Below are 26,741 nucleotides of genomic sequence, written 5' to 3' on the forward strand. Positions count from 1 at the left end.
TCAAGACCCCGTTGCCTGAATGTATCATTCATTTAGTAAATACTTATTGACTGCCTACAGGACCAATCAGAAATACTATGTGATAATCATTCTCAGGAGCTTATAGTATGCTGAGGGGAAAAAGACAGTAGAAGAGAGTAAATTATTTATAAAAAAATTTGGAAGATGAGAAGAGCACTCTATTCAGGATGAACTGGGATGCATTTCCTGATTGGGGCTATTAGGAAAGGCTTCTTAGAAGATTACCAATTTAAATCCTAATGTAAGAGTGAGGACTAGATAAATGATATGGGAAAGACCTGGGGAGAATAATTTGATTTAAATTAATAAGATTTTTATTTCTTTCTTGAGTGTCCAAACACTCTGTTCAACAACTTACTATGATAGCTTCCCACTGTAATGAAAGCTGAATTTTATGCCTTGCTTCCATATTTCTCTGTCATCAAAATTCACTGATAAAATAATGATAAAAAGAAACAAATGAGTGAGAAAAAATCAAAGAGAGATTAGGTAAAACAAAAGATATCCCACTAAGTCAGTGGTTTTTAATAAGAGGGGAAATTTTTGCCACCTGTGGGACTTTTAGCAATGTCTGTCCCAGGGTACAGTGTTTGGCTGTCACATCTTGGGGGTGAATGCTGGTGGTATCTAGTTGGTAGAAGACAGAGATATTGCTAAACATATTACATTGCACAGGACAGCACCCACAATAAAATAAATGGTTATCTAATCCAAAATGTCAGTAATGTAGAGGATGCTCTAGAGCACTGAATTATCTTGTGTCTCAGTTAAAACACCCTGTAGCATTTATTTATTTACTTATTTGAGTTTCTAATTATGGCCTTGTAAAGAGATCTCTTTTGGATAGAAACATACTAATCCTGCAATACAGACAGATTTAAGCAAGGACTTATATGACATGTTATTACCTTACTAACTTCACCTTTTCCTGTAAGTCACCAAGATTTGTCAGCTCAGAAATTAATCCTCATATTTAGTCTAAGGTTGGAACTCAACGTTCAAAAAAATGAAGGCCAAGGCATCTGGTCCCATCATTTCATGGCAAAAAGATAGGGAAACAATGAAAACAGTGAAAGACTTTATTTTCTTGGGCTCCAAAATCACTGCAGATAGTGACTGCAGCCATTAAATTAAAAGACACTTCCTCCTTGGAAGAAAAGCTAGGACTGGCCTAGAGAGCATATTAAAAAGCAGAGACATTACTTTGCCAACAAAGATCTGTCTAGTAAAAGCTATGTTTTTTCCAGTAGTCATTTATGGATATGAGAGTTGGACCATAAAGAAGGCTGGACATAAGAACTGATGCTTTTGAATTGTGGTGTTGGAGAAGATTCTTGAGAGTCCCTTGGATTTGCAAGGAGATCAAACCAATCAGTCCTAATGGAAATCAAACCTGAATATTCATTGGAAGGACTGATGCTGAAGCTGAAACTCCAATACTTTGGCCACCTGATGCAAAGAGCCGACTCATTAGAAAAAGACTCTGATGCTGGGAAAAACTGAAAGCAGGAGGAGAAGGGGATGGCAGAGGATGAGATGATTGGATGATATCACTGACTCAATGGACATGAGTTTGAACAAACTTGAAGAGATGGGGAAGAATTGGGATGTCTGGCATGCTGCATTTCATGGGCTCACAAAGAGCTGGACATGACTGAGCAACCAAACAACAACAACATATGTTTGGATACGGACCTTCTATGCTAAAAGCATGTGTGCTCTCTCTTTCCCTCTCATCCTGTCTATCTCTTTCCTTCTGTCTTTGCCTCTCTCTGTCTCACACACACACACACACCCATTGGTGGAAAGTTGGCAAAATATAAATATTAATTTAAAATGGCATTGAAGGAAGATAATTTTTATTGTTTAGTCACTAAGTTGTGTCCAACTCTTTGTGATCCCATGGATGGTAGCCTTCCAGATTCCTTTGTCCATGGAATTTCTCAGGCAAGAATACTGGAGTGGATTGCCATTTTCTTCTCCAGGGAATCTTCCTGACCCAGGAGTTGAACTCAGGACTCCTGAATTGGCAGGTGGATTATTTACCGCTGAATCTCCAGGGAAACCCCAGGAAGGGACTAAAGAAACATAAATTCACGTAATGTGATATCTTGGGTTAGGTCCTGGAATAGAAAATAGTAATATTAGTTTAAAAAGTTTTTGAAATACAAATAAAGTCTGGAGTTTTGTTAATAGTAATATACCAATGATACTTTCTTACTTTTGGCAAATGAATTATGGTTATACAAAACATTAGCATTAAAAGGAACTGAGTAAGATGCACATGGAAACTTTCTGTATGATTTCTACATCTCTTCTATGAATATAAAATTATTCTAAAATAAAAATTGTAATTTAATAAATGAAATTGAAGAGAATAAAATAAGTAAATGGTTAGGAGATTTTCATTTTAAAAGCAATTTTTAAAATTATGTTTTTCAGTTAGCAGTATTAAAACAGTTTGTTGCAGTCTAGTAATTGAAATAGTTTGCAATTATGTTTTCCACCTTTGTTTAATTGAAATCATAAGCTGTTTGTTTTAATTTCATGCAAAAATGAATATGTGACTGAGACATTATAAGTAAGGGGTCCAGAATTAGCTTATGGATTATTTGGCTATTATGGGTCAATATATTTTAAATAAATTTATCAACGTTGGATAAATGAAGATTTCGCATAAACTTCCCTTGAAAAAATGGGAGAATTTGCAATCTTTGATCTAGTTCAGATGTGTCTAAACATTTTTCAGTAGAAGTCTCCTCCTTAAATGTTTGCAGATGGCCACATACTCCCTTCTTTTTATACCCCACTCCCAACCTAATTACCTGGTGATCAGCTGTACACCTTTCAGCATTTGATAACTAATTTTCATATTTCACATTCATATTTCACTCCTCAAAATTGAATAAATATTGGCCTTTTGTATTTTTTTACTAATTTACATTTTTGAAAGATTTGATTAAGATAATTTACCTGTCAACATATCAGTCTGTGGAAACTCTTTCCTAGAGTTTCACTTATGAAATGTTAACCAGTTTCTGGGCCTCAGATATTTTAAGTTTCATCCAACTTCTTTCAATAGAGCAAGCAAAGGATAGATTAATTTTCCATTTTTATCCAATGTATACATAATTTAGGACCAATTTATTATTTCTCCTTTCTCTTATGGTAGGTTTGTGCCAAGACTTTTGTATTATATATATTATATAATAATTTTTATATCTAATTTTTAGAACTTTCACTTGGATTAATATAATAGTGCCATTGTACCTACTAGTTCCCTTGGAATAGGAATGAGTTGTGTAAACACAGTGAGTGATCTTGACAATTGACCTTCTATAGAATCATATTTTGTTTCTTGAAATAATTATTAGTATTTTTAAATAATTTTTTTTTGAATAGAGAAATATAGTCTCTTGTATATCATTATTTTTCATGTCCTGGGATTCACTGACTCAATTCCAAGAAGTAGTCTCCCAGTCCTTTGTTTTTTTCCTTTTCTCTCTTTTTCCTTTATAAAGATCTTGGATACCACTTTAGAGGAATAATGTACTTGTTGAGCAGTAAAAGGCTTCTAATGAAGCCCCATTATTTTCGGAATTGGATGACTGTTACGGGGTTTTCATAAAGCCAAGGATTTGTCAAGCCTATTGGTATAAATAAAAAGATTGAGGAACAGAAGATAGTAAAGCTAAAAAAGACTGCTTTGAACTACTATAAAAATTTCCGAGCAGTAACATTCAGGGCTAAAATATAGCCACCGCCGCCGCCAAGTCGCTTCAGTCGTGTCCGACTCTGTGCAACCCCACGGACTGCAGCCTACCAGGCTTCTCTGTCCATGGGATTCTCCAGGCAAGAACACTGGATTGGGTTGCCATTTCCTTCTCCAAAATATAGCCACAGTAACACCTAACAATTCATGAAAACATATTTATAGGATTCAAAGAAAATATAAACAGTTGGTTTGGTTTTAGGATATATTTGAAAGAAAAAATATTTAATTAAAAATATTTTATATAACCTAGATTTTGTTTCACATGCTTTGTCCTTCTTTGTCATGCCAAAAAATACTGTCTTGTATTAATAAGTCTTTTGAAGAAGAGTGCTTCATGATCTGACTCCTCTTGCTATAGTAAGTCTCTCAAATATATAGTCTCAGGCAACCTGTACTTTTCTTTTGTAGCATTTTAAAAGATTGTTTAATTAATCTTAAAATGAGATACTTCATGTTGTCTCTATAAAATGTGAGGTATGTGGGGAGGCAAGGCCTGTTTTACAACTATATGATCACTAATTCTCATACTGTTGAGTGGACTCATATATCTATAATAAGTAACATTGATTGAATGAATAACTGAGTCAATAATTAAGTAAATGAATATATTTGACCCCTATGTTAAAACTAAATAGAACTATATACCAATACAATAGCATAAGTATATGGGGGGTAATTAAGCAGAGACATTATTATGCCAACAAAGGTCCGTCTAGTCAAGGCTATGTTTTTTCCAGTAGTTATGTATGGATGTGACAGTTGGACTATAAAGAAAACTGAGAGCTGAAGAATTTATGCTTTTGAGCTGTGGTGTTGGAGAAGACTCTTGAGAGTCCCTTGGACAGCAAGGAGATCCAACCAGTCCATCCTAAAGGAAATCAGTCCTGGGTATTCATTGGAAGGACTGATGCTGAAGCTGAAACTCCAATACTTATTAGGCCACATGATGTGAAGAACTGACTCATTTGAAAAGATCCTGATGCTGGGAAAGACTGAAGGTGGGAGGAGAAAGGAACAGAGGGTGAGATGGTAGGATGGCATCACTGACTCAATGGACATGAGTTTGAGTAAGCCCCAGGAGTTGGTGATATACAGGGAAGCCTGGCATGCTGCAGTTCATGGGGTCTCAAAAAGTCAGACACGACTGAGCGACCGAACTGAATTGATCTGATGGGGGAAAAGTATATGACTTGACTTTTCATTCTTGTGTCTGGGCATCTAGTTTTACTTTCTTAAATCCATTCTGCATTTGGCATTTGAACTGATCAACTTAGAAATATAGACACAGTTAAGGAAAATGTTCTTCTATATCACCAAATATCCCGTTAATTTTGACCAAAAATGAATGATCCAACAACTGCAATAGGCTGTCATCTATGGCCCTCCTTAAATAGGCATGTACTTCTTTGTCTCTATCTAAAGAATCCAGCTAGAAACAATCTTAGATGTTCTGTCATTTGCATATTTTTCTATTATACAACATGTTATTTAGTGTCCCCTTTTCCCTCTGCCTGGAAGCCCATCCTGAATTTCTGATCTAAGTTCATGTGTCTTAACCTTTCAAGATTGAGCTCTGACATTATCTCAAGGATACTGTCTCTAAAGTCCCAGGTTGCAAAATTGTCCACTTTATGGTCCCAAAATACTTGCTTACCTTTATTTATCACTCATAATACATAATTAAAATAAACAGTTTGTATCTAACTCCTTCTTAAGACTTCAAATCCAATAAAGAAAGGATCTTATCTTATTCATTTTTGCATGGAAACATTCTAAGTCAATGTTTGGTATTGAATAAATATCCTTTTAAAATGAATTATAATAAATCATCATAGAGTATTCATTTGACCTCTCACTAGGTTTAAGGATTGTCCAGAATTACAAGTGATATCCAATTTCCCTACTTCTTTGATGAACTGACTTTTTTAAAAATTTTAATTGAAACATTTAAGTTATAAAATCAGCCTTTTTATTTCTTATACTTAGGTATATTTTACTTTTGTTTAGCTATTCATCAATTAAGTTTCTTAAATGTTTTCTGAGCATTTACTATGTGTTATATACTAAGCCAACTTCGTGTCACTCAGAGATAAAAGAAATAGTTGCTGACACAGAGGAACATAATTATTTGTAGGTAAACTAAAAAAAAAGTATAAATCCTCTAATACAAATAAGGACGTGGAAGAATGAATTTTAGTAGGATGAGCTAAAAAATAATAGTTCAGATAAAAATAGCATGTGAAAGCTATGGAAGTAACTTAGAGAATGGTGCATTTTAAAATTACAAATCATCAACTGAAGTTTCCTGCCTGTTTAAGTGTAGAGCAGATAGTTTAATTTCTTTTTTTTAAAGGAGGTCTAAACATTTCTCTTGACCAGATATACAAATATCCAAGAGGCAAATGAAAAGATGCTCAATGTTGCTAATTATGAGAGAAATGCAAATAAAAACTATGAGATATGACCTCACACCAGTCAGAATGGCTATCATCAAAATGTCTACAAAAAGTAAATGCTAGAGAGGGTGTATAGAAAAGGGAACTGTCCTACATTGTTGGTGGGAATGTAAATTGTTGCAGTCACTAAGGAGAATAGAATGGAAGTTCCTTAAAAAAACTGAAAATAAAGAGTTACCATATGGCCTAGCAATCCCAATCCTGGGCATATATCTGGAGAAAAGTATAGTTCAAAAGGATACATGAAAAAAAAAAAAAAAAGGATACATGTACTCCAGTGTTTATCACAGCACTGTTTACAATTGCCAAGACATGGAAACAATGTATATGTCCATCAAAAGATGAAAGGATAAAAAAGATATGGTTCATATACACAATAGAATATTACTCATCCATTAAAAAGAATGAAATAATGCCATTTGCGGCAACATGGGTGGACCTGGAGATTATCATACTGAGTAAAACAGGGAAAGACAAATATCATTTATTGCTTATATACTGAATCTAAAAAAAGTACAAATGAACTAATTTATGAAACAGAGACAGACTAAAAATCTTAGGGAATGAATTCATTGTTACCACGGGAAGGATGGGAGAGGGATATATTGGAAATTTGGGATTGACACACACAGTACTATATTTACAATAGATAGCCAACAAGGACCTACTGTATAACACAGGGAACTCTGCTTAATATTTTATGATAACTTTTGTGAGAAAAGAATTGGAAAAATAATAGATACTTGTAATGTATAACTGAATCACTTTGCTGTATACCTAAAACTAATACAACATTGTTAATTAATGATACTCCAGTGTAAAATAAAAATTAAAAAAATAAAGGAGGTCTAAATTTTGGCCACCTCATGCAAAGAGTTGACTCATTGGGAAAGACCCTGATGCAGGGAGGGATTGGGCAGGAGGAGAAGGGGACAACAGAAGATGAGATGGCTGAATGGCATCACCGACTCGATGGACATGAGTTTGAATGAACTCCAGGTGTTGGTGATGGACAGGGAGGCCTGGCGTGCTGCAATTCATGGGGCTGCAAAGAGTCAGACATTACTGAGCGACTGAACTAAACTGAACTGAAAATCTTCTCTGAGATTTCAGTGAATTTCTTGACAGTAACTGGATACTGCTGCTGCTAAGTCGCTTCAGTCGTGTCTGACTCTGTGGGACCCCAGAGACAGAAGCCCACCAGGCTCCCCAGTCCCTGAATTCTCCAGGCAAGAACACTGGAGTGGGTTGCCACTTCCTTCTCCAGTGCATGAAAGTGAAAAGTGAAAGGGAAGTCGCTCAGTCGTGTCCAACTCTCAGCGACCCCATGGACTACAGCCCACTAGGCTGCTCCATCCATGGGATTTTCCAGGCAAGAGTGCTGGAGTGGGGTGCCATTGCCTTCTCCACAGTAACTGGATACTTACTGTCAAATGGTTAATTCTGTCTTAAAGTTTATGAATTACTTACATTCTATATAAATTCAAATAGACATTGTCCCTAATTTTATCTAAACAAGCAAATAAGAACAGGTTTTAAATATACAGGTGATAGATAACTTGGTGATAACTTGTTCAATTAATCTTATGGATAATTTGAAAAGGAGGACTGTCTACATGAAAAGTAGGCAAACAGCTTGAAATTGAGTATTACATACTCTTACCTGTTAAATTCTTTGTACTACCAGTTGCTCAAAAGTTTTTATAACTCTGACTTCTTTACCACATACCATCTTCCTATTCACATTGTATTCTTATTCCTTTCTTTTCTTCCGACTTCCCATTTCTCTTCCACCCCCTTCTCCCCCTGGATGGCCTTAAGAACACTCTGGTTTCTATGTATATTGTACATGACACTTTATCTCATTCTATCCTACCACCTAATCTGTCCCTCTTATTGATAAACTTAGTTTATGTTGGATTTTCTTTTATTTTCATCATAAAGCATAATAAAACATTAATTCACCTAAGTTGCATATCAAAATCACTGACGATGCCATGTGTGCTCTCATCCTAATACCAACGGGATGTTGCAGGGAAACAAAGCACAAGGAAAGGCTGTATCATATGTAAATATGACCTTCATAACTAGATTAAATTACTAACATCCAAGAACTAGGAAAGAAAAAAAAAACTTTTATGTCTTGAAAATTTGTATGTTTGATTTTCCTTTTTAATAGAAATTGCATTTGCTGAGTTTTAATCAGATTTATCTGATCCTATGCAGTCTGCCTCTTGCTAATTTTAATTCTGTCCCTTTCATAGCATCTCTTCTGTTTTTCAGTTCCCTGCTCTGGGTTCACTTCAGTATTATTCCATATTTATATGCTTCCTTTCAGTGAAGACATGAATTAGACCTTCATTCTTCTGCAGATGACACTCAGATCTATTTGATGATTAGTCCTAATTGTTACTCTACTTCTGATATTTTGTCAGCATCTCATGAAGACACAGAGACTAGGATGTCCAATTAAATGTTAATGAGCTGAACTACATACCCAGGGATAAGTACTACTTATTCAGTTCCAGGCAGTGGTTTAAATAGGTTTTATCATTCACTTTCAGATGCATGTGTATATGCATGAGTGTGTGTGTTTCATGACTAACAGTCAACAATATGAGAATATTAGTTGATTCAGAGAACTGTTTCTGTACTCATTTATTTGAAGTTCAGTACAGATCTTAGTTTAATAATTCTATATTTTTCAGGTAATGAGATTGTATACTGTATTAAATAGTTACTAAACAAAACAAGAACAAAATGAGATTCTGAAATATTGAAAGTACTTTAACCATATTTCAAGGCATTGCTTAAATCTACGTTTCTGGGTTTAGATTGTTATAGAGGAAATGCTAATGTAGGATTTCACTTCATAATAAAAATAACTTCATGTGAAACTTTCCAAACTATTAGGAGTTCCCTTCTCAGGAAGAAAGAATGCAAGAGAAAGATAAAGTGTAGTTGAACATTGTCCTTCAAGAACTATGCCAAATATGATGCAGAGAGACTAAAATTCGGATACTTAACTCATATATCTGTACATTATTTAAAGCTGTTTATTATCTGTGTGAAAACTTCACAATTCCTATTTATGTCTGTTAAGAGAACAGACACTAGTTCTGGTGGTATTCTCATTTGTCCTATTTTCCTTTGTCAACTTTGATAATAAATTTCTACCAAGCTTTATTCATTTTTTTATAGCAAATCTTTTCTGATCTCAGTTAAAAATTAGTTCTTCAATTTTTTTCTTTTTCAGAGCATTTTATTTGCTAGTTTACAAAGTCCTTCATTTTAATGTTTAATTTATAAAATATTTTTCATATCTTTCAAAGTATTTATTTTCTGTTTGAACTCATATATCTTTTGTACTTCCTATAACTTCCAATTTAGAAATTTCTAAACTTCTTGACCATTTGCTTTTTCTTGAAGTCATTTTTTATCAGTTCAGTTTAGTTCAGTCACTCAGTCGTGTCTGACTCTTTGCGACCCCATGAATCTCAGAATGCCAGGCCTCCCTGTCCATCACCAACTCCGGAGTCCACCCAAATGTACATTGAGTCAGTGATGCCATCTAGCCATCTCATCCTCTGCCGTCCCCTTTTCCTCCTGCCCCTAATTCCTCCCAGCATCAGAGTCTTTTCCAATGAGTCAACTCTTCACATCAGGTGGCCAAAGTACTGGGGTTTCAGCTTTAGCATCATTCCTTCTAAAGAAATCCCAGGGCTGATCTCCTTCAGAATGGACTGGTTGGATCTCCTTGCAGTCCAAGGGACTCTCAAGAGTCTTCTCCAACACCACAGTTCAAAAGCATCAGTTCTTCGGCACTCAGCTTACTTCACAGTCCAACTCTCACATCCATACATGACCACTGGAAAAACCATAGCCTTGACTAGACAGACCTTTGTTGGCAAAGTAATGTCTCTGCTTTTGAATATGCTATCTAGGTTGGTCATAACTTTCCTTCCAAGGAGTAAGTGTCTTTTAATTTCATGGCTGCAATCACCATCTGAAGTGATTTTGGAGCCCCAAAAAATAAAGTCTGACACTGTTTCCACTGTTTCCCCAACTATTTCTCATGAAGTGATGGGACCAGATGCGATGATCTTCGTTTTCTGAATGTTGAGCTTTAAGCCAACTTTTTCACTCTCCTCTTTCATTTTCATCAAGAGGTTTTTTAGTTCCTCTTCACTTTCTGCCATAAGGGTGGTGTCATCTGCATATCTGAGGTTATGCCCATAGTATGTTGTAAATACAATCTCCTAGTTTAGTGTTTGTCTTCTCTTCTAGACTATAAATTCTATGAGGGCAGAGACCTTGACTCTCTTTTTTACCTTGTCACTTTCAGTCTCTGGCACTGTATCAAGCAGAATATGCACTCATTTAGTGTTTTTGGAATACATGAATTTTCAGAATAATTAGCATACAGCATTCAGCTTTCACAAATTAGTTAAAAATATAGCATCTAAAAAATCCATTAAATTTGAAAGTTCTTTTTTTTTTCCAGTGAACAATCTGATGATTACATTCTCTGGACAAAAGTTCTCAACTGTTCAGTCATATGTGTTTTTAGATCTGGAATGTGTTTGATTAGTAAATAATAAAAATATTAATTTTCATTGTGACAATATATTGCATTATATATTGTGTTATCATTTATTGCAATATATTGTGTTATCATTTTATATTGTATCAGTTGCTATCAGCTTACAATATAAGCTAAATATCAGTTTATGTCATGGACATAAAAAGGTTTAAGTGGTAGATTCTTACTAAAATTTCTAAAACTATAATAAGTCTGATTCTCTCAAGCACCCAACATCAAGTACTTCTTATTTATAACATATCATTTGCTTACATCACTACCATTAAATCCAAAATAAATTTACATCTATAAAATTATTATTCAATGAAGTACTATCCCCACTTTTTTTTCCCTCTCCTGGGTCTTACTCAGTCCCAGGAGATAGTTTTTTTGGAGAGAAAATCAATAATTCAAATCAATATAATAAAAGCCCTATTTTATGCTTTAATTAATCTCATGATAAAAACAGAAGTTATCAACTTTGTTGCAAAGCATAGATAGTAAAAAGAGAGTTCAGTTACCACTGGTTGTGTTTGGGCAAAGACAGATTCAGTTGAGTTCAGTTCAGTTCAGTCACTCAGTCGTGTCCGACTCTTTGCAACCCTATGAATCGTAGCATGCCAGGCCTTCCTGTCCATCACCAACTCCCGGAGTTCACTCAGACTCACGTCCATCGAGTCAGTGATGCCAACCAGCCATCTCATCCTCTGTCGTCCCCTTCTCCTCCTGCCCCCAATCCCTCCCAGCATCAGAGTCTTTTCCAATGAGTCAACTCTTCGCATGAGGTGGCCAAAGTACTGGAGTTTCAGCTTTAGCATCATTCCTTCCAAAGAACACCCAGGACTGATCTTTAGAATGAACTGGTTGGATCTCATTGAGACAGATTAAAAGGAAATTATGAGTAACATTTACCGTAGTTTACCTCTGTGAGCAGAGAAGGCAGTGGCACCCCACTCCAGTACTCTTGCCTGGAAAATCCCAAGGACAGAGGAGACTGGTAGGCTGCAGTCCATGGGGTTGCTAAGAGTCAGACATGACTGAGCGACTTCACTTTCACTTTTCACTTTCATGCACTGGAGAAGGAAATGGCAATCCACTCCAGTGTTCTTGCCTGGAGAATCCCAGGGACGGGGCAGCCTGATGGGCTGCCGTCTATGGGGTTGCACCGAGTCAGACACGACTGCAGCAACTTAGCAGCAGCAGCAGCAACCTCTGTGAGATCAGGGAGTGTTCCCTTTCATGTGGGGAAGTAACCACAACATGTCTGTCCATGTTTAGTTCTCACTGAATACTGGAAGTTGTCCATCATTAAATACCAAACACATTCAGTTTTAGTCATTTTAGGTTTTCCCCTAGCAATATTTATCATCATACCTCACAGGGCCCCATCAGAAACCCTAAAAAAGTAAGTTTTTTGTTGGTACATCTCATATAGTCTAAGCCATTCTGACTTGATGAAACTCACAAAGTTTGGGCTGTTCGTGCTTATTCATTGTTATATGTGTTCATCATCATACCTTATTAAAACATTAAGTTTTCCAAATTACAAGTTAGAATTTCTAGAAGTGGTAGAAACTCTACAAAGTTAAAATTAATATCACCTGCTTTGTCTACCACCTCTTGTGTAGCATAAAAAATATAGTTTATTTCATAGCCAATGTCAGATTATTCTCAGAAATAATCTAGCACTATGTGTCACATCCCTGGATAATGAGCAAAGAGATCACTGTAGATATTGAAAGATATAAATGGAAGTACTTCTGCTAGGGTAAGATCACAATATTAACCTACAGGTGAAATAAAAGAGAAATATTACAAATACACCTGAATTCACATTGAGTTTTTACTAAAAAAAACCCATAATTTTCCATGTTTTATATGCCATCAAACCATTTTAATAAGAATAAGGCTATATCACTGAGATTGGACAACAACATAACTTCCAAGCTCTACTAACCTCTCTGCACCTATTGGAAGAAGCCATTAAGAGCACAGAGATAACTGCATAATATAATTGTAAGTCACTGTATGCCTGTCAGAGAGTGTGGGTGATGTAGTTTAACTGTCTAAGTTTACAGGTGAGATAATGGGATTCAGATGGTTTGGATTTGCTCAAGTGTGAACACAAAGTAAGTAGAAGAGGCAGGGACAGTGAAGGTACACAGACTACAAAGCTACTTGGACTTCATCCTAATGATTCTGTTAAAGACACATCATACCTCTCATATCATACCCCTCATAACAAAGAATTACTACTTGCTAGAAATCTTCCAACATACCTAAGGGACAGCCTTAGAGCAGGAGACTATGCTTAGTTGCTCAGTTGTGTCCAATTCTTTGTGATCCCATGGACTGTAGCCTGCCAGGCTTCTCTGTCCATGGAGATTCTCCAGGCGGGAATACTGGAATGGGTTACCATGCCCTCCTCCAGGGGATCTTTCCAACCCAGGAATTGAGCCCAGGTCTCCTGCATTGCAGGCGGACTCTTTATCATCTGAGCTACCAGGGAAGCCCAGAGCAGGAGACAGTAGAACTTACTTGTTCACAGAGCTGTTAGTGAAACATTTGTGGAAGAGAATATCTACAAAAGGGTGGTAGCTTAAATTGCCACTATATCCAAAAGCCAGATAGGGTGGTGAGTAGTGGGGAGACACCAATCAGAAACAAAATCAAATCTTTGTTGTTACTCTCATTATTTTAGTCACAGGTCCATTCATTCATTCCTATGTTTAATGAATATCTACTATGTGCCACATGCTGTTCTAGGCACTGGAGACACCGTGGTGAACAAAACGAGTCCTTGCTCTCATGAAGTTATCATTCCAATAAGGAAAAGAGACAGTAAACAGTGGTATATATGTGTGTGTCTGTACACGTTTGTATATGTGTATACTTTTCATAAATATGGATATCTATGTATACAATTGTATATGAAGGTTAAAAATCAAAGTTTAGATAGATTATTCAGATAGAACAGACTATTAATAACTGTTTGAGGAGAAACCTATATAAAATGAGAAATACAACAAGTACTAAGGTATTAAAGTGCAAACATCCTCAGTGTGTTGTAGGCATTGCGAGTAAGTGAGTGGAAGGAGCTTTATGAAATGTTCAAATCCTGAGAATATGTTGGAACAAGATCAACAAAGTCCCTCAATATTACAAAAAAAAAAAAAAAAAGATTCTGGAAGAGAGACTGAAAGAGATACTTCAGGGTTCAGTAGACTCAGAGACAACTGTAGACAGGACCCAGTTGGTATATTGCATGCAAAAATAATATTTAACCTGTGAATTGAATCTTTCTTACTCAACCAGAAAATAAAATTTTTGCTTGTCTTGCTCAAGTATTTGAAACATTATATCTAGCACAAATTTAAATGCCTGAAGGTTACAGTTGAACCAAATCATATTTCATTGTATTTAACCTTTTTTGTAGATGTTTTTCCAAGCATAGTTAACTGTATGTGCTTGACCTGAGGGAAGAATAGGACTACAGCATATTGATAGAGAAGCTAGGGTTGATTTTTTTTTGGTTTCTCCTACTATATTTATATCATTTTCTTGAAACAGCATTATCCTCTTTACAGTATCTCACAATGTCTCCATATATATAAGCTCATTTCACTTCTAAAACAAAACTGGAAAATGATAAATTAACTATTATTCTCTACCTTTTTAAAAACATAGGTGACATATGAATAAAACATATAGAATATTGTAAAATAACTGTCAAAAACACTGAATTAAGATAATCATAGATACATAGAATATATGCAAATTAGCTAATTTGTATCAATTCATTTTAAATCCCTAAAATCAGGATGTTAACATTTTTGTGCAAAAAGCCTTTCCATGCAGAATGCAACCAATCTTTCCAGTTATATGGGTTCTTACATAGAATACAACCTGTCTTGGTACTTATACAGGTTTTATTTCATTTCCTTCTGAAATTTTTTATGCTTCTTTTTATGGAAGACTTTTACATTTCTTGCCAAATATGTTTTTAAAAATTACATGTTCACTTTGTTGCTTGTGTGAATTTGATCTTTCAATTTGGATTGCTGACTATTACAGTTATACAAGCGAACTTTACATTTTCACATGCATTTTTTCTTCAAAGGCAGATTATGTGACTAAAATATAAAGTAGTATAAATTGTAGATACATTATTAACTTTCTTGAGCTTAGGTAGGCAAATAGCACATTTGATTAAAAAATTATACTTTTTGTTTTTTTTTTAATTTTGTAATGCTTTCCAAAATTTTTCCAACTCTATTGCATTACCTAGAACTTCTGAGATAATGTTGAGTGCTGCCATAGACTGTGAGCATCCATATTTTGTTTTAACCTTAGAGGGTTATGAATTGGTATGAATTGGGTATGGGATTTGAATTGGGAGATTGGGATTGACATTTGTACACTACTATGTATAAAATAGATAACTAATGAGAACCTATTGTATAGCACAGGGAACTCTATTCAGTGCTCTTTGGTGACCTAAATGGGAAGGAAGTCTAAAAAGAGGGGGTATATGTGTGTATATATATATATATATATATATATATATATATATATATATACATACAACTGATTCACTTTGCTGTACAACAGATGCTAGCAAAACATTGTAAAGCAACTATGCTCCAATAAAGTTTAAAAAAAAAAGGGGCGGAGGGAATGTGAAGGAAAACATAGACTAGTGAACATGGAAGACTTAAAAGAAGTTGCAGTATAATGATCTCAATGTGGAATGTAAAAATGACAAACTCACAGAGCCAGAGAGTAGAATGTTGTTGTTCAGTGTCCTGGTCATGTCTGACTCTTTGTGACCCTGTGGAATGCATCATGCCAGGCCTCCCTATCCCTCACCATCTCCTAAAGAGCTTTCCACAGTTCGTTATGACCCACATAGTCAAAGGCATAGTCAATGAAACAGAGGTAGATGTTTTTCTGGAATTCTCTTGCTTTTTCTGTGATCCAGCAAATGGCAGTTTGATCTCTGGTTCCTCTTCATTTTCTAAACCCAGCTTGGACATCTGGAAGTTCTTGGTTGCTCTAATGCTGAAGCCTAGCACGCAAGATTTTAACCATTACCTACTAGCATGGGAGATGAATGCAATTGTCCGATGGTAGAATCAGATCAGATCAGTCGCTCAGTCGTGTCTGACTCTTTGGGACCCCATGAATTGCAGCACGCCAGGCCTCCCTGTCCATCACCAACTCCTGGAGTTCACTGAGACTCACGTCCATCGAGTCAGCGATGCCATCCAGCCATCTCATCCTCTGTCATCCCCTTCTCCTCCTGCCCCCAATCCCTTCCAGCATCAGAGTCCTTTCCAATGAGTCAACTCTTCCCATGAGGTGGCCAAAGTACTGGAGTTTCAGCTTTAGCATCATTCCTTCCAAAGAAATCCCAGGGCTGATCTCCTTCAGAATGGACTGGTTGGATCTCCTTGCATTCCAAGGGACTCTCAAGAGTCTTCTCCAACACCACAGTTCAAAAGCATCAATTCTTCGGTGCTCAGCCTTCTTCACAGTCCAACTCTCACATCCATACATGATCACAGGAAAAACCATAGCCTTGACTAGACGAACCTTTGTTGGCAAAGTAATGTCTCTGCTTTTGAATATGCTATCTAGGTTGGTCATAACTTTCCTTCCAAGGAGCAAGCGTCTTTTAATTTCATGGCTGCAGTCACCATCTGCAGTGATTTTGGAGCCCAGAAAAATAAAGTCTGACACTGTTTCTCCACTGTTTTCCCATCTATTTCCCATGAAGTGGTGGGACCGGATGCCATGATCTTAGTTTTCTGAATGTTGAGCTTTAAGCCAACTTTTTCACTCTCCACTTTCATTTCATCAAGAGGCTTTTTAGTTCCTCCTCACTTTCTGCCATAAGGGTGGTGTCATCTGCATATCTGAAGTTATTGATATTTCTCCCGGCAATCTTGATTCCAGCTTCTGTTTCTTCCAGTCCAGCGTTTCTCATGATGTACTCTGCATATAGTAGTTCTTAAAAGTGAGTCTGGAGGTGCTAGGGTTAAAGGGAAAAAACTTCCAGTTTATCAGATGAAAAACTTATGAAAGTATAATGTACAGTATGGTGATTTGTAGTCACTGATGCTGTATCACATGCTCAAAAGTTACTAAGAGAATAGATCTTAAACATTTTCACTAAACATTCACACACACATACAAATGCTGATATGTTAGGTGATGGAGATGTTAATTAAGTCTTCATGTTGTTCACCTTAAACTTAGTGTTATATATCAATATGTCTCAATAAATCTGGGAAAAAATTTGTGAGGCATCAGAAAATTTTGTAAGGCTTTGATAGAACTTTGGTAGCCTAAAATCAGCCAAAGTATTAATAATGCAGAAATTGGAAATTGAAAATTGAACAGGAGAGAAGAAAATGGAGTAGTGAGCATGGGAGACTTACAAGGAGGGAGGTAATAAATGAAAAAAGGAAAGATTGGTAATTAATGTTGAGGGAAAAAATATAAGTAATTATTTTTTATAAAATAGCATTTATATTGTTTAAAATATAGAAATCAGACACAAACAAGAGAAGATAACCATCGAATTACCAGAAAGTTGTCAAAGATAGATTAATGCTAAAATATGAGCTAAAGGGAAAAAAAATACCTAGTAAAAAATTACATTTTTAACATACTAGGAAGATACACATTTCATGATAGAAAGATAAGACTTGGAGTGGGAAGACCTGAGCTCAAATCTTAACTATACTAGTTACCAGTTGAAGATCTTGGACATGTCAAAAAAACTTTGGGGACCTCTATTAAATGAACTTTAAAATGATTATATGTAAAGTCATATGTGCATATGAAAAATCTATGTTAAACTCTACATGATTTAAAAATACAGTGAATTACATTTGATGTATTGTGGGTAAAAAAAAGATGACTTAGGCAGTATTTTAATGGAATGAGGCAAAAATTGCATATCAAAAATAATACCACCTAGAAACTTTTGTGGCACTCAAGAAGGAAGTCAAGCCCCAGATACAGTGTGGTCAGTAACTCTTTGGTTAACTAGAAGAGAGATGAGTTAGAAAACTAAAGAAATATTATAACACAGATTTTGTGGGTATTTATTAAAATTACTTTAGTGTAGCTTTTTTTTGCAGTCTGAATGGCCCAATTCACAGTCTTAAGAACAGAAAAAGTAGTTTTAATATTGATGTCTCAATTACAAGTTTTATGCTATTATGCTATTATGAGTCCTAGTGTACTTAATAAATAGAAAGGAAAACACTATTTAGATTGCTTAATCAATCCAAAGCTTTATTTCTTCCTCTTTATAGAATTTTGTTAACACAATATTGAATAAATATGACCTGTCTCTAATTAAACTAACCTATTTACAGTCATAGAACAATTTATCACGCCTCACACTTTTATTCATAACTATTTTTCAGTTAATGTTTAAAATATGACATGAACTTCAGGATGTAAAAACCACTCTCATTTTGATAAGTCACATTAGAATGTCATTATACATATTTCAGTGTGGTTATTATTGTGCAATTTTGAATTTAAAGTCTACTTGCAAGATATTTTAATGCTGTGATTTTGCATGTGGCACATGCTCAGCTTTTAAAATGTGATTTCTCTTTTAGTGAAGACATGTGGCTCTAATCTTCAAGGACCAAGTGGAACCTTTACATCTCCCAACTTTCCATTCCAATATGACAGCAATGCACAATGTGTCTGGGTCATCACAGCAGTGAATACAAATAAGGTAAGTGAAAACCATCTCTGGTGCAAAAGCATAATCATAAAGACAAAACTGAGGAAATCATGAGGGAAAGGGCAGTAAAGAAAATTCATAGCTCAAGTATGATTTCTGAAATATTTCCTACCTATAAATTATATAAAACCTACACTTATATGAGAAATAAGAAAAACAATTAAATACTGTAATTCTGTCTCAACTAACATATAAATCAGAACACATTAAAATTATAAACAAATGTTTTCTGAAATATGCTTTTGAAATTTGTAAATATATTTATTTTTCAAAGATGCCTAAATAACGACTTATCATTTCATATCTTTCTACTTGTCTTATCATTCAGGTATGTCTTGTTTTTATACATAGCTGATTTTCCTTTCAGTGTTTCTCTATTGCCACAGATCACACAGCTGTTCTTTATTATAAAGTTTATTAATGTGCTCTACACTAGTAGAAGATACATTATTTGGGCATTTCTAAAGGTTGTATTGTATATTTGACTAAAATGAGTAATCTATCTAAATACATATATACCACAGAACTCAAACAAAATTATAATGCTGAATGAACAAAAAAGCAGGGAACAATTAGCAAGGTTTCTGTTCCTTTTCTCTGCATCCTGCTTCTCCTGCTAAGGGTATGTAGCAAGGACCTACATAGGAAGAATCAAAATTTGTCTCAATTTTGTAATATCTTTTCTGGGTTAGATTAAGAAAATGTTGGTGATAGAACCCACAAAACTGGGTCAAATTTGTAGTTAAAATATTGATTTAGAACTTGCCAACTAACGACTCTGATCAAGCTATTTAACTTCTCTGAAATTCAGTTTCTTTCTCTGAAATGTGGATAATAAGAACATATTTTTCAGTGTTATGAGAAGTAAATGAGATAATGCACACAGGGTACTTAGTAGAGTTGCTGCTGCTGCTGCTAAGTCGCTTCAGTTTTGTCCGACTCTGTGCGACCCCATAGACGGCAGCCCACCAGGCTCCCCCATCCCTGGGATTCTCCAAGCAAGAACACTGGAGTGGGTTGCCATTTTCTTCTCCAATGCATGAAAGTGAAAAGTGAAAGTGAAGTTGCTCAGTCATGTCCGACCCTCAGCGACCCCATGGACTGCAGCCTTCCAAGCTCTTCTGTCCATGGGATTTGCCAGGCAAGAGTACTGGAGTGGGGTGCCATTGCCTTCTCCGACTTAGTAGGGTTAGTAGGTACTTAAAAAATGTTAACTAGTGATTAGATGCAGAATATTCTATTTTCCAGCAAGTTTTGGGCTTTATGTTCATAAAATATAATCACAAGAGTAGCAAAGTCGTTTAAAAAATTAACTCAGTGGTAAATTAGACTTGCTTCATGGAAGAGCCCTGATTTATGAGTCATAAGAACTAGGTCAGAAGCCTAGCCCTCCGTAAACTATGTGTATAAACTTGGAAAAAAAACAAAAAAACAAAAAACACTAAATCTAATCCTTCATCTGCACAAAGGAAGTCATTTTACTCATCCAAGCAATGTCATCAATTCAGTTCAAATCGACAAATTTTATTTATTGCATACCTTCTCTAAGAAAATTATAGGTTTCTGAGGGAAAAAAAAATCAAGAACTACTTGAAAAATAAAATCACATTTACTGAACATTTAGCAACATGCCAGGTATCATTCACAGTACTTTTAATGACTATTTAATTTAAGAAATTCCCTTAATAGGAAAATATACTTTGATGTCTGCATTTAATAAAGAGGCTAAATAATTTGTCTAAGATCACATAGATAGCAAAGGTCATTGTGTGTACTGTATAACATGTGGGTTACTTACTATGACATATCTCACCCTAAGACATAAGTATTTTATACTAAGATAACATGAACCAAATCCATTATAAAGTATGGAACAGATGTTCTGTATTAACCTTATATTGAGATAGAACTTTTTTTGTGTGACAGTAATTACCTATAATTTACAGAACAAAGTGATGATTATCTCCCCCAATAAGATGTCTAATTTACTAAGTTTAATTAGTTTTCATTATTGACTTACTTGAATTTTCACAGAGGTCATGACATTTCTCCTTGTTTTTCTTAACCAATCTATGAAACTTTAATCTATTCTTTTTCTCACTTAAAATATCTATTTTCTAAGGGACATATATTAATGATCACTTTCTTTACTCTTTTTATTGAAAGCTAATTGAGTACATTCATTTTTGATCTGTTGTTTTACATTAATTGTAAAATATCCTATGAAAATTCAAGCATTTTCAAGCATAACCCACAATTATATTTAACAGTTTACTCACTCACTTACACACACACACACAGTGTGAAAAAATAATTTCCCCTAACTATATGAAAGCACTTCTCTATTTTTTTTAACATGTTGTACTCTATTTTTAAATATTGTTTACATTTCACTAAGTTAATTTTATGATGCACTAACAGGTCATAACTGTGTATTTTGACAAATACAACTGGAAGGGTTGCTTCCATAGATTGCCATGTCTGAACTCTTCGTAAGACAATTACTGGCATAAAGCACAAGCACAGAGCACTCTTATTGGTTTAAACCCAAACTAACCAACGTATTAATGCCTCAATATCTATGATTTTCTTCAAAAATAACTTCTCATATCTTTCTTTATATTTGGTCATTTAAAAACAACCATTGTGGAAGATTCAAGATGGTGGAAAGCACCATTTCCCTCAGTTATAATATATATCTAAATATGGGATAATTTCCTCTGAAGAGAGCCAGAAAACAGGATGAAAACAATCTCCACAACAAAGGGTGAAAGGATAGCAACAAAGGGCATGTAGGAGAAACAGAGATGCAGTCATACCAAGTACAGTCCACTTCATTTATTCAGTCGTGTCTGACTCTGTGGATCATGGACTGCAGCATGCCAGGCTTCCCTGTCCATCACCAACACCTGAAGCTTACTCATACTCATTTCCATTGAGTCAGTGATGCCATCCAATCATCTCATCCTCTGTCATCCCCTTCTTTTCCTGCCTTCAATCTTTCCTAGCTCAGGGTTTATCCAGTAAGTCAGTACTTCGCATCAGGTGGCCAAAGTACTGAAGCTTCAGCTTCAGGATCGGTCCTTCCAATTAATATTCAGGACTGATTTCCTGTAGGATCAAGTGGTTGGATCTCCTTGTAGTCCAAGGGACTCTCAAGAGTCTTCTCCAACACCACAGTTTAAAAGCATCAATTCTTTGGCACTCAGCTTTCTTTATTGTGCAACTCTCACATCCATACATGACTACTGGAAAAACCATAGCTTTGACTAGATGGACCTTTGTTGGCAAAGTAATGTTTCTGCTTTTTAATATGCTGTCTAGGTTGGTCATAACTTTCCTTCCAAGGAGTAAGCATCTTTTAATTTCATGGCCACAGTCACCATCTGCAGTGATTTTGGAGTCCATAAAAATAAAGTCTGCCACTGTTTCCGCTGTTTCCCGATCTATTTGCTATGAAATGATGGGACCAGATGCCATGATCTTAGTTTTCTGAATATTGAGCTTTAAGCCAACTTTTTCACTCTCCTTTTTCACTTTCATCAAGAGGCTCTTTAGTTCTTCTTCACTTTCTGCCACAAGGGTGGTGTCATCTGCATATCTGAGGTTTCTGATATTTCTCCTGGCCAATCTTGATTCAAGCTTATGATTCATCCAGCCCAGCGTGTCTCATGATGCACTCTGCATATAAGTTAAATGAGCAGAGTGGCAATATACAGCCTTGCTGTACTCCTTTTCCTATTTGGAACCAGTCTGTTGTTCCATGTCCAGTTCTGATTGTTGCTTCCTGACGGGCATACACATTTCTCAAGAGGCATATCAGGCGGCCTGGTATTCCCATCTTTTTCAGAATTTTCCACAGTTTATTTTGATCCACAGAGTCAAAGGCTTTGGCATAGTCAATAAAGAAGAAATATATTTTTTCTGGCACTTTTTTGATGATCCAGTGAACACTGGCAATTTGATCTCTGGTTCCTCTGCCTTTTCTAAAACAAGTTTGTTCTGGAAGTTCACAGTTCACATATTGTTGAAGCCTAGCTTAGAGAATTTTGAACATTACTTTACTAGCATATGAGATGAATGCAATTGTGTGGTATTGTGAGCATTCTTTGCCATTGCCTTTCTTTGGGATTGGAATGAAAACTGACCTTTTTCAGTCCTGTGGCTGCTGCTGAGTTTTCCAAATTGGCTGGCATATTGAGTGGAACACTTTCACAGCATCATATTTTAGGATTTCAACTAGCTCAGGTAGAATTCCATCACCTCCACTAGCTTTGTTTATAGTGATACTTCCTAAGGTCCATTTAACTTCTCGTTTCAGGTTGTCTGGCTGTAGGTGAGTGATCACACCATCGTGATGGTCTGGGTTGTGAAGATCTTCTTTGTACAGTTCTTCTGTGTATTCTTGCCACCTCTTCTTAATGTCTTCTTCTTTTAGGTCCACACTATTTCTGAAGGGCTGGGCTTGTTCTGTTGGGCAGGGCTATTCTCAGAAGATGGGCTTCCCTGGTGGCTCAGAGGGTAAAGCGTCTGCCTACAATGCGGGAGACACGGGTTTGATCCCTGGGTTGGGAGGATCCCCTGGAGAAGGAAATGGCAACCCACTCCAGTACTCTTGCCTCGAAAAACCCATGGTCTGTGAAGCCTGGTAGGCTACAGTCCATGGGGTCGCAAAGAGTGGGACAGGACTGAGAGACTTCACTTCACTTCATGCTCTGTTCAGTTCAGTCGCTTGGTCGTGTCCTACTCTTTGCGAACACATGAATCACAGCATGTCAGGCCTCCCTGTCCATCACCAACTCCCGGAGTTCACCCAGACTCACATCCATCGAGTCAGTGATGCCATCCAGCCATCTCATCCTCTGTTGTCCCCTTCTCCTCCTGCCCCCAATCCCTCCCAGCATCAGAGTCTTTTCCAATGAGTCAACTCTTCGCATGAGGTGCCCAAAGTACTGGAGTTTCAGCTTTAGCATCACTCCTTCCAAAGAAATCCCAGGGCTGATCTCCTTCAGAATGGACTGGTTGGATCTCCTTGCAGTCCAAGGGACTCTCAAGAGTCTTCTCCAACACCACAGTTCAAAACCATCAATTCTTTAGTGCTCAGCTTTCTTCACAGTCCAACTCTCACATCCATACATGAACACTGGAAAAATCATAGCCTTGACTAGACGGACCTTTGTTGGCAAAGTAACGTCTCTGCTTTTGAGTATGCTATCTAGGTTGGTCATAACTTTCCTTCCAAGGAGTGTCTTTTAACTTCATGGCTGCAGTCACCGTCTGCAGTGATTTTGAAGCCCCCCAAAATAAAGTCTGACACTGTTTCCACTGTTTCCTCATCTATTTCCCACGAAGTGATGGGACTGGATGCCATGATCTTAGTTTTCTGAATGTTGAGCTTTAAGCCAACTTTTTCACTCTCCACTTTCACCTTCATCAAGAGGCTTTTTAGTTCCTCTTCACTTTCTTCAATAAGGGTGGTGTCATCTGCATATCTGAGGTTATTGATGTTTCTCCCAGCAATCTTGATTCCAGTTTGTGCTTCTTCCAGCCTAGCGTTTCTTATGATGTACTCTGCAAAGAAGTTAAATAAGCAGGGTGACAATATACAGCCTTGACGAACTCCTTTTCCTATTTGGAACCAGTCTGTTGTTCCGTGTCCAGTTCTAACTGTTGCTTCCTGACCTGCATACAGATTTCTCAAGAGGCAGGTCAGGTGGTCTGGTATTCCCATCTCTTGAAGAATTTTCCACAGTTTATTGTGATCCACACAGTCGAAGGCTTTGGCATAGTCAATAAAGCAGAAATAGATGTGTTTCTTGAACTCTCTTGCTTTTTTGATGATCCAGTGGATATTGGCAATTTGATCTCTGGTTCCTCTGCCTTTTCTAAAACCAGCTTGAATATCTGGAAGTTCAGGGTTCACATATTGCTGAAGCCTCAGTAAATCTTTAATCTAATTTTCTGTTGATGGATGGGGCTGTGTTCCTTCCCTCTTGTTTTACCTGAGAGCAAAATATGGTGGAGGTAATGAAGATAGTGTGACCTCTTTCATAAGGTCCCATGAACCAAGAAACTGACCTAGACTTCCCTGTGTGTCCAAGATTCTCTGGCAGAGGCAGGAGTTAGGGGCATTGAGTGCAGCAGTGCACCATACCAAGGGGAAAAAAAAAAAAGACAAAACAACAAAGCATATCCTAGCCATAGCAATTCACAGTCTTATAGGTCACAAAGTATGGATAGTTACTCTGAGAAGCAAGAGATTTCAACTTCACCTCATGCACCCCGACCCTAAGATCCTTTATAAGAAAGATAAGTCCCCAAAATGTCACAAAACCATTTGAGATGTGATTCCATCCACCAGTGTCCTGCAGATATTTGACCAGGGCCTTCAGCCATTAGAGACCAGCTTTGCCCACCAGCACACTTCGGGAGCAGCTGCAGTGCCTCTGCAGCAGGATCATGCATGCAGTCCACATAGGAGACACCTTTCTGGAAAATAGTATATTCTGTATCTAATAATAATGGTTTAACATTTTTAAGTACTTATTAACTCTACTAAGTACTCTGTATGCATTTACCTCAGTTACTTCCCATAACACTGAAGTATATGCTCTTTTATCCACATTTCATAAAGAAACTGAATTTCAGAGGGCAAGAAACTGTTATAAAACTTATTTCAGAAAAAAAATAGATTTTAAAACAAAGACTATAATAAAAGACAATGAAGTCATTTTACCAATAAGATATGAAATTTATAAATGTATGTGTACCTAACATAACACTGAAATATATAAAGCAAATATCAGCATACTTAAAAAGAGAAGTTGAAAGCAAAACAATAATAATAAGGGAGTTTTAACAACCCAGTTACATCACTATATAGGTCATCCTGGCAGACAATCAATAAAGAAACTCTGTGTGTGTCTTAGTTGTTCGGTTGTGTCCAACTCGTTGTGACCCTGTGGACTCTAGCCTACCAGGCTGCTCTGTCCATGGAGTTCCCCAAGCAAGAATACTGGAGTGGGCTGCCATTCCCTTCTCCAAGGGATCTTCCCAACCAAGGGATTGAACTTGGGCCCATTCCTTGAAGGAAAATTCTTTACTGTCTGGGTAGACCTAAACAATACCCTACATCAAATGAATTTGATAGATATATTGAACAGTCCATCCAAAATCATCAAAATAGAAAATTCTTGTCAAGTGCACATGGAACATTCTCCAAGATAGCTCACATGTTAGTTAGGTCACAAAACAAATCTCAGGACCTTTAAGAAGATTGCGATCATACCTGATCTCAATGGTAAGAAAATATAAATCAATCACGAGACAAAAATGGTGAAAAAGAGGCCAAAAATATGAAGATTAAGCAATATACTACCAAATAACCCATAGGTCATTTGAAAAAAAAAAAAAAACAAAACTAGAGATGAATGAGAACATAAATACAGTATAAGAAAAATCTATAGCATTTGGCAAAGTGGTTCTGAGAAAGAACCTACACAAACAAACTTATGCACCAACAGACACAACAATCTAAAGAAATAGGTAAATTCATAGAAACACACATTCTTCTATCAATGAATCATGAAGAAAATAAAAATCTGAATAGACCAACTACTAATAAGGAGATTGAAATAGTAGTGTGAAATCTCCCAAAAAACAAAAGCCCAGGACCAGGTGGCTTCTTTACAGAATTCTACCAATACAAAATTTTCAAAAATGGTTTAAAAACCAAGTTTTGTTAAACTTTCACACACACACACACACACACACACACACACGAATAATAAATAAAGAGGAAGGAAGCCTTGAAAACATATCTAAATGCATTTAATAAAGCTAGCATTACCCTGATATGAAAACCAGGGCAAGGACCACCCCACCACACACATACACACACACACAAATTATCGGGCAATATCACTGATAAACATAGATTCAAAAACCCTCAGCAAAATATTAGCAAGCCAAATCAACAGTACTTTAAATGGATCATACACTACGATCAAGTTTTATTTTTCAAAAGATACAAGGATGGTTCAATATCTTTGAGTCATTTAAGATGATGCATCACATTAACAGATTGGAGGATTAAAATCATATGATTATCTCAATAGATACAGAAGGAACTCT

At 36.2% G+C, this 26,741-nt stretch overlaps 1 protein-coding gene across 1 annotated transcript in view; it reads left to right on the forward strand.

The window, feature by feature from the left end:
• The window catches only part of CSMD3 (CUB and Sushi multiple domains 3), a 1,469,335-nt gene that overhangs the window by 727,566 nt on the left and 715,028 nt on the right, over nucleotides 1–26,741 (forward strand). The window contains exon 11 of the mRNA XM_061439111.1: nucleotides 18,478–18,599. Within this exon, the coding sequence (XP_061295095.1) occupies nucleotides 18,478–18,599 (122 nt within the window). The remainder of the gene's footprint in view (nucleotides 1–18,477; nucleotides 18,600–26,741) is intronic.

The sequence above is a fragment of the Bos javanicus genome, chromosome 14 (assembly GCF_032452875.1).
Source record: "Bos javanicus breed banteng chromosome 14, ARS-OSU_banteng_1.0, whole genome shotgun sequence".
Taxonomy (NCBI): domain Eukaryota; kingdom Metazoa; phylum Chordata; class Mammalia; order Artiodactyla; family Bovidae; genus Bos; species Bos javanicus.